Raw genomic sequence first — 9,976 nt, forward strand, 5'->3', positions numbered from 1 at the left:
GAGAGAGTCACTTGCTGTTTATCCTGGTGGTCAGTCTTTAGGCTGCTGTACAGCTTGACGGACCGTAGAGGATTGAACATTTATCCTCCTATATTTGGGGTTCTGAGAATAAAACAGCTTCAGAAAAATGAATTTGTGTTTACAGTTCTACACATCTGTTCAATAAGTGGTTGTTGTTGTTGTTGTTGTTGATGACTTTATTTTATCCATTAGGAATTTATTTTTGCATCATACATCATGTCACTTTAAATAGACAGACGTAGACAGACATGCAACACGTCACACACATTACATACATAGTGCAATAGACTTACAGACAGACAGTATTCACATAGACAACCATATAGCACAATACAACACAACACAATATGAGCCTGGTTCATTTTCAGTGATGAGGCCCTGTACCCCATTTACAGTTTATACTTCAATGTATCAGGTGGAGTTATTCACCAGCTATAGAGTGAGTTGTTGTTTATGTTTCTAAGACTGCAGGGTGGGAGATGCAACAATGGCCTTGAGAACAGCAGGAAGTGTGTTGGTGGTCTTTCTCTGGTCTGTGACAGGTATGGTCTCATTCATTACTTGATATGTTTGTCAATCTACAGACTTTTGTAAAATATTAAAATTACATTTGTGTTTTATTATTCTGTTGTGTTCTGTTAGGCGTCTCCAGTTCACTTCAGTAGTTATCTTTCACACCTCACTTACCTTACTGAATGATGCTTATGTGTTTTCCAATCACACTCAACTCAGCAACTATGGCAACAAAGTATGGACAAAGCCTCTACTGTTAGTGTGAGCCAATTGGCATTGGCTTAATGTAAGACCCTTGTGTTGTGTGACTGTGTTTCAGTGGTACTGGGTCAGGATGGCTGGAGTGTGACTTACACCACTCAGAGTATCTGTGCCTTGAAGGGGTCAACAGTGGAGATGTCCTGCTCTTACACATATCCCAGAGGTTATACAGTCACAACAACCTTCTGGTTCACTGAATGGGAGACTGGTGTAGAACCTAAAGATCTAGGTCAGGACCCAGAGTATGCAGGTCGTCTGGAGTATCATGGGGATAAGAAGAAAGACTGTACCCTGAGAATCACAGACCTGAGAGAGAGAGACTCAGCTACGTACAAGTTCAGCTTTATAACAGATCAGACTGAAGGGAGATATTATGGTGATCCTGGAGTCACTCTGTCTGTAACAGGTACAGTTACATGCTTTATACTGCTAGTCTGTTCAATTAATATCTACTGTCCATCTAGGTCTAGAAGTTGGATTTGTATATATGAAACAGATTTAAGAATTAAATGAGTTTGAGAATGTATTGCATCATGTGATTAATCTAGAGAACAGGTGATGCAGGGTTTTAATGTTTTTATCTACTACAGCTCTGCAGGTGAAGGTGACTCCTTCACATTGGTCACAGTGGAAGATACTGACCTGTAGCACCACCACCTGTATTCTGACTGGTAACCCCTACACCTGGTACAAGAACGGACAGGTAGTAACTGAGAAGACTTCCACCTATTCAGTCCCCCCTAATGATAAGGACAGCTACTCCTGTGCTGTAAAAGGCCATGAGGATCTCCACTCTCCTGCAGTGTGTGAGTATGAATTAAACTCAGTATTCTAGTATAACTTTTCAGATATAATTATTCTGTCTGCTAAACAGCTTCAGAGTTGTCTAACAAAACTGTATCACACGATTACTGAAGCTCGATATTCTACTGTGTAAATCATGCCCTCTTGTCATTATGTTTCAGGTGTTGATGGTCAGAGATGCAGCAGAGTGACTTACACCAAGAGGACAATCTGTGTCTTGAAGGGGTCAACAGTGGACATATCCTGTACTTATGTTGGTTATTATTCCACCACATCGTCATTCTGGTTTAGGAGTAACAAGTCGACCCCTGAAGACCTAACCAGAGACCCAGGGTATGCAGGTCGTGTGGAGTACACTGGAACATACAGAGGTCCCAACACCCTGAGAATCACAGATCTGAGAGAGGAGGACTCAGCTGAGTATCGCTTCACTTTTAAAACATACTACTTTGAATGGGGTCATAGTTTCCCAGGAACAAGTCTGTCTGTCACAGGTAATACTACACTGTATGATACAACTTTACATCATATTGAATTACAGGAGAAAATATATTAACCATCCTGTTAACACAGAGGTGTATGTGGTTTTATACATATTGTTTCAGGTCTGCAGGTGAAGGTGACTCCTGCTGCAGAGGGACAGAAGACACTGACCTGTAGCACCACCTGTACTCTGACTGACAACCCCAACCCCACCTACATCTGGTATAAGAATGGACAGGTTGTAACTGAGAAGACGTCCCTCTATTTAGTCCTCCCTAATGCTGTAGACAGCTACTACTGTGCTGTAAAAGGCCATGAGGACCTCAGCTCTCCTGCAGTGTGTGAGTACAGTACAATAGTACAGTATTCTACTCAGCAAGTATCATGTATTCAGGCAAAAGAGAAAGGTCTTACTTTATCAATCATTTTAGACAAAATTATTGTTTTACTCATTGATAATATTACTTTGACAAAATGTTTGGTATTTTACATCAGATAAACCAAAGACCACAGTGTCAGTCAGTCCCTCTGATGAAATAGTGGAGGGCAGTTCAGTGACTCTGACCTGCAGCAGTGATGCCAACCCACCTGTGCAGAGTTACAACTGGTGGTACAAGAAGAATGGAGCTGAATATCAGAGTAAGACAGGACCACAGCATGTCTTCAATCAAATCCAGTCACCTGACACTGGAGAGTACTACTGTGAGGCCCAGAATGAGATGGGGACAGACAGGTCTAGGACCATAAACATGGATATGAAGTGTGAGTAAAGTACAGCTCAGTGTTTGAATGATTAGGTAGCAAAACAATTATAATTAAATGAAGTAGTCCTTAAGCATATCATCTCCAAATTAGTATTTGTTAACGTTTTGTGTGAGTTAGAGTTTTAGTTTTATGATATTAACAGAGAATATATTTTTGGCATGTTATTTGTAAGTATACTGCTGTCGTAAATATACTACTGTCCTACCCCTCTGACAAATTCTCCTTTACCAGATGACCCAAAGAACACCTCAGTGTCAGTCAGTCCCTCTGGTGAAATAGTGGAGGGCAGTTCAGTGACTCTGACCTGCAGCAGTGATGCCAACCCACCTGTGGACAAATACACCTGGTACAAGAAGAATGTAACCTCAGCAAAAGCATCAGGACAGAGTTACAGCATCACTAACATCAGTTCTGAGGACAAAGGAGAATACTACTGTGAGGCCCAGAATGGAAGAGGATCTATGAACTCTACAGCTCTGATGATCATTGTAGCAGGTAAAGTTACATCTTCAATACTTCAATACAAAATGATGTTCAATAAGAAATGATGTTTCAAGGTAATCTTCTTCTAGTTTGCCTTATGACACTTTGGTTTATGATTATACATAGGCTTCAATATACAAGTATTGCATTAATGTCCTGTATTGCTGTATATTCATTTTCACTAAATAATAACATGTACTCATATCATCCATTTGATCTTTTAGGGAAACAGACATCAGTTCTGACTGCAGCTGTAGGAATCATAGTGGTTGTTCTGGTTCTCATCCTCTGTCTCTCTGGACTCATGTGGTTCAGGTGAGTGAAGAAGGGAACATTGATATTTGTATTATTCTCCTTAGACCTCTGATTCGTTATTAACTTAAATCATTCATTCATTTATTGGCCCAACGCTCTTAACCACTAGGCCGCCTGGGGTGGCAGGTAGCTTAGTGGTTAGAGCGGTGGACTTGTAACCGAAAGGTTGCAAGATCAAATCCCAGAGCTGAAAATATAAAGTTTAGTTGTTCTGCCCCTGAACAAGGCCTTTAACCCACTGATCCTAGGCCATCATTGAAAATAAGAATTTGTTCTTAACTTCTTATGGCTGCAGGGGCAGTATTGAGTAACTTGGATAAAGGTACCCATTTCAAACGGCCTCGTACTCAATTCTTGCTCGTACAATATGCATATTATTATTACTATTGGATAGAAAACACTCTCTAGTTTCTAAAACCGTTTGAATTATATCTGTGAGTAAAACAGAACTCATTTTGCAGCAAACTTCCTGATCAGGAAGTGGAAAATCTGAAAACGATGCTCTGTTCTAGGGCCTGCCTATAAATGGGCTTGAGATTTATGACTATACATGCACGTCATACACCTTCCACTAGATGTCAATAGGCAGTGAGAGAAGAAATGGAGTGTTTATCTTGGTCTGAGGTGGAATAAAAGCTCTTGGCATGACGTGACACCCATTTCCTGTTTTCTGGAAAGCGCGAGAAGGAGCCTGGGATTGCCTTCTGGAAAGTTGTCGTTATAGACCGCTAATATCTCCGGCTTTGATTTTATTTGATAAATGTGACAATATCATCGTAAAGTATGTTTTTTCAATATAGTTTTATTAGATTATTGAAATTTATTCGGGACGTTAGGCGTGTTGCGTTGTGTGCCTTTGTTCAGGAAGGAGAGCTTCGCGCCACTTGGCTAGCTTTCCGTGCTAATTGACTGGAGAAGAGGACATTCTAAATCCAAACAACGATTGTTCACGACAAAGGACCCCTTGTACAACATTCTGATGGAAGATCATTAAAAGTAGGACCCATTTTCTGATGCTATTTCATATATCTGTCGAACTTGTGTACTAGTAGTTTTGCGCCCAGGTTTTGGGCACTCTCTCGCCATAACGTAAGCCTTATGTCGTAATGAAGTTATTTTTAGAATTCTAACACGGCGATTGCAACCTGTTAGGGCTGCAAGCCCGACACCGGTACACTTATGACAACATCCAGCTCAAGTGCAGGGCGCGAAATTCAAAATCTATTTTTTTTTTTATATTTAACTTTCACACATTAACAAGTCCAATACAGCATTTGAAAGATAAACATCTTGTGAATCCAGCCAACATGTCCGATTTTTAAAATGTTTTACAGCGAAAACACCACGTATATTTATGTTAGTTCACCACCAAATAAAAAACAGACAGACATTTTTCACAGCACAGGTAGCATGCACAAAGCCAACCTAACTAACCTAGAACCAACCAAACTAACCTAGAAACAACTTCCTCAGATGACAGTCCTATAACATGTTACACAATAAATCTATGTTTTGTTCGAAAAATGTGCATATTTGAGCTATAAATCAGTTTTACATTACTGCTACCATCATAGCTACAGTCAGAAATAGCACGGGAGTAGCCAGAGTAAATACAGACACCAACGTCAACTACCTAATTACTCATCATAAAACATTTCAGAAAAATATATGGTTGATAGCAAATGAAAGACAAAGATCTTGTGAATACAGCCAATATTTTCTGATTTTTTAAGTGTTTTACAGCGAAAACACAATATATCGTTATATTAGCTTACTACAATAGCTAACACACAACAGCATTGATTCCATGTAATCGGTAGCGATAGCACAGTTCGACAGATATATGAAATAGCATCCCAAATTGGGTCCTACCTTTGTTGATCTTCCATCAGAATGTTGTACAAGGGGTCCTTTGTTCAGAACCGTCTTTGTTTGGATTCAGAACGAACTCTTTCCCTCTTGAATTAGCAAGCACACTGGCCATGCGACGCTAACCTCTCCTTCCTGAGCAAAGTCATACAACGCATCACGCTAAAACTCCCGAATAAATTTCAATAATATAATAAAACTATATTAAAAAAACATACTTTAGGATGATATTGTGACATGTATCAAAAGAAATCTAAGCCGGAGGTTGTATTCGCCCACAACGACGGGTTTCCAGAAGGTGATTCCAGGTCCTACTTCGCGCTCTGGAAAAAAAAAATAATGGCGGACCTCTCATTCCAAGAGGGTGTATTCAATCTCTGAACAAGATAATCAACTCATTTCTGCTCTCACTTCCGCTTGACACCCAGGGGAAGGTGTATGACGTGTTTCTACAGTCCTAAGTGACATGCCCTTTTATAGACAAGCTCTTGAAGAGAGACCTCGCTTTCGGAAATCTCACTTCCGGATAGGAAATGGGCTGCAGAAGGAGTTCTGTTTCACTTAGAGAAATAATTCAAACGGTTTTAGAAACTAGAGAGTGTTTTCTATCCAATAGTAATAATAATATGCATATTGTATGAGCAAGAATTGAGTACGAGGCCGTTTGAAATGGGCACCTCTTTCCAGGTTACTCAATACTGCCCCTTCAGCCATAACAGGTTAAGAACTAATGTATCTATCATTTCCTATACAACATGTATTTTTTAGTAAAGGTTATGAATAGTTATTTGGTCAGAATAGGTGAGTGTCATAAACACACCCGGACAATCTGGGAAAAATATGCTACGTTAGCACAATGTATAACCACTGATATCAGCTCTAAATATGCACATTTTCGAACAAACCATATATGTTTTGTGTAATATGATGTTAGAGGACTGTCATCTGATGAAGTTTATGAAGGTTAGTGAAATAATTAATATATTTTGCTGGTTTATTAGCTATCGCTACCGTTTGCCTTGAATCAATGCTGTTGTGTGTTTGGCTATTGTAGTAAGCTAATATAACACTATATTGTGTTTTCGCTGTAAAACACTTAAAAAATCGGAAATATTGGCTGTATTCACAAGATCTTTGTCTTTCATTTTTTTCAGAAATGTTTTATGATGAGTATTTAGGTATTTCACGTTGGTGTCTGTAATTACTCTGGCTGCTTCGGTGCTTTTTGTGACGGTAGCTGTGATGGTAGCTGCAATGTAAAACTGATTTATACCTGAAATATGCACATTTTTCGAACAAAACATAGATTTATTGTATAACATGTTATAAGACTGTCATCTGATGAAGTTGTTTCTTGGTTAGTTTGGTTAGTTTGGTTGGTTCTAGGTTAGTTTGGTTGGTTTTGTGCATGCTACCTGTGCTGTGAAAAATGTCTGTGCTTTTTTCTATTTGGAGGTGAGCTAACATAAATATACGTGGTGTTTTCCCTGTAAAACATTTTAAAAATCTGACATGTTGGCTGGATTCACAAGATGTGTATCTTTCATTAGCTGTATTTGACTTGTTAATGTGTGAAAGTTAAATATTAAAAAAAAAATATCTTTTGAATTTCGCGCCCTGCACTTGAAGTGGCTGTTGTCATAAGTGTACCGGCACCGCCCTGCAGCCATAAAAAGGTTTTAACTGACTTGCCTAGTTAAATAAAGATAAAGTAAGAAACCTGCTAAAATGTATTAGTAACATATCAACTTACTTACTTACAGAGCAGAACTCTTTCTGTCCATCATTACAGGAGATGCACAGGAGGAAGTGATGCCACAGCAGACACACAGGTGATTATATTAGTTGCAACAGGGTTTCAGCTGTGTCTTAATGGGGCAACAAACTAAACGTGCACCCAGGGGGTTATAACTCTGTTTTCATTCATTTACGGTGACATGACAGTCTCTTTCAAACTATTTTCATTGTTACCTCTCTCTCTCTCCACAGAGTGTCCGTCCTGACTAACAGTGTCACGACAGTCTCTTTCGTACTATTTTCATTTTTACCTCTCTCTCTCTCTCTCTCTCTCTCTCTCTCTCTCTCTCTCTCTCTCTCTCTCTCTCTCCACAGAGTGTCCATCCTGACTGTAACAGTGACACGTACACAGGTCTGAACATGAGGACCACGTCCCCTGACTACGACACTCTGGCAGTATGTCCCTTATCATTCATGTTGATTGTTTGTGAGTGTGTTTGTGTTTTATACTTGAATGTGTTTAGAGAAAATGATGGAAAGACTGGTGTTTCAAAGAACTCATGCATTTCCTCTCTCCCTCTTTCTCTATATCTTTCTGTCCCTCTCTCTCCTTCTCTCCCACTCTCTCTTTCTCGATATCGTTCTCTCCCTCCCTCTCCTTCTCCTTGTCTCCCACTCCCTCTCCCCCTCTCTCTCTCTCTCTCTCTGTCTCTCTCTCTCTCTCTCTCTTTCTGTCCACAGAGTGTCCATCCTGACCCTACCAGTGACCCCAACAGTGACATGTACACACCTCTGAACATGAAGACCAGGTCACCAGAGTATGACACCCTGGCAGTAAGTGTGTGTGCGTGCGTGCGTGCGTGCGTGCGTGCGTGTGTGTGTGTGTGTGTGGGTGTGCGTATAAAATGTTTAGTGGGAGTGCTACTTCAGTATGTCTTCTTTCAGAATGTGAGGGGAATCTCCCACTGAAGAGAACCACCACAGAACCTGGACTGAAGAGAAGCACCACAGAACCTGGACTGAAGAGAAGCACCACAGAACCTGGACTGAAGAGAAGCACCACAGATCCTGGACTGAAGAGAAGCACCACAGATCCTGGACTGAAGAGAACCACCACAGATCCTGGACTGAAGAGAACCACCACAGAACCTGGACTGAAGAGAATCACCACAGATCCTGGACTGAAGAGAAGCACCACAGAACCTGGACTGAAGAGAACCATCACAGATCCTGTACTGAAGAGAACCACCACAGATCCTGGACTGAAGAGAATCACCACAGATCCTGGACTGAAGAGAAGCACCACAGATCCTGGACTGAAGAGAAGCACCACAGATCCTGGACTGAAGAGAACCATCACAGATCCTGGACTGAAGAGAACCACCACAGATCCTGGACTGAAGAGAATCAGGAGGACAAAATCTAGAAGTTTTTCCAGACCATGAACTTTTCAGTAAATGCTGGAATATATATTTTATTTTCTTATAATGATAATTATGTATATTGATGATAAGTGAGATGGGTTATATTTTTAAAATTACATATTTTTATGATGTAAATAGCCACATTTTCTTGTGTACCAATGTGTTTACTATCTTTAGTTTTATTTCAGATCTTTTTCTATGGGATTTTACCACATACAGATGTTTTATAACATCAATAGTCCTACTTTCCTCAGCAACTAACATTAATAATACTGATAACAGCTTTTTAATATTTTTAGCTCTTGGGTCAAGTTTCTCCTGATGTGTTTAATGATGATTTACTTTGTATTGCTGTCAGGTATTATTACTCATTTTATATTACGTAATACCATATTGTTCAGTGTCATGATATATTTTTTATATAAAAATAAATGTAATCAGTCCATTACATACATTTAAACATTTGCAGTTTTTACTTGTAATTTCCAACATTTTGGTAGGCTATTTGTTAGTCAACTTGTCTATAATTTCTAAATACATGCAGTGGTGACACGTCATTCAAGGCAGCTGGGGAAGAGCTCAATCTGTTTTCAGCCCCATGGTTAGCTTTTTATGTTCCTTTTTTAGCCTATTTTGACATTAATACGTGTCACATATCAGTTTGCAAACAAAGTTTTAAAAAAAGCATTGAGTTAATAAAGTCGCATACAAACATGGTCTCGTTTTTGCTTTCTTGAGTGAGGCAGCTCCAAAATGCAGGTGTTCCAGCTTAGTGCTTTCTGTGGTGGTGGGGCAGCCAGCATAAAATACGGAGCGTAGGGGTTGGTAATGTTCTCTAGTTGTAATGTGATTGGCTCAGTGTTCTGTCACTCATGGGGACACTACGTCAACGCAAAATCTACTGGTAGAGCTCGAAATGTCAATCTAATGTCAATCTACTGGCAAATCCTTATCAATCCTTGTCATATGAAATGATGGATAAAACGTGTCAGTGCTCATTGGCCATAGGACATAAACATTACACAACAAGTTGGAAATCACAAATTCAACAATGAGTGCTAAGGCAGCACTGCAGGCCCGGGTTTGATCCCGGACTGTTACAGCCGGCTGTGACCGGGAGACCTATGAGGCGGAGCACAATTGGCCCAGGGTCATCTGGGTTAGTGGAGGGTTTAGCCGGCCGGGATGTCCTTGTCTCATCATGCTCTAGTAACTCCTTGTGGCCTGGCGCCTGCAAGCTGACGTCGGTCGTCAGTTATACAGTGTTTCCTCCCACACATTGGTGCCTGCTGTTTGTCCTC

General features: G+C 40.2%; 1 protein-coding gene across 1 annotated transcript; it reads left to right on the forward strand.

Moving 5' to 3' along the window:
- The first annotated feature begins 428 nt into the window (after positions 1-428).
- Positions 429-9,391, forward strand: LOC129845423 (B-cell receptor CD22-like). Its single transcript, XM_055913345.1, has 12 exons — positions 429-563; positions 854-1,201; positions 1,386-1,601; positions 1,761-2,093; positions 2,205-2,423; positions 2,578-2,844; positions 3,079-3,342; positions 3,555-3,645; positions 7,307-7,346; positions 7,627-7,707; positions 7,993-8,085; positions 8,197-9,391. The coding sequence occupies exons 1-12, from the start codon at positions 509-511 to the stop codon at positions 8,218-8,220; spliced, it is 2,031 nt and encodes a 676-aa protein (XP_055769320.1). The 5' UTR covers positions 429-508; the 3' UTR covers positions 8,221-9,391.
- The last annotated feature ends 585 nt before the right edge of the window (positions 9,392-9,976 follow it).

The sequence above is a fragment of the Salvelinus fontinalis genome, unplaced genomic scaffold (assembly GCF_029448725.1).
Source record: "Salvelinus fontinalis isolate EN_2023a unplaced genomic scaffold, ASM2944872v1 scaffold_0301, whole genome shotgun sequence".
Lineage (NCBI taxonomy): Eukaryota > Metazoa > Chordata > Actinopteri > Salmoniformes > Salmonidae > Salvelinus > Salvelinus fontinalis.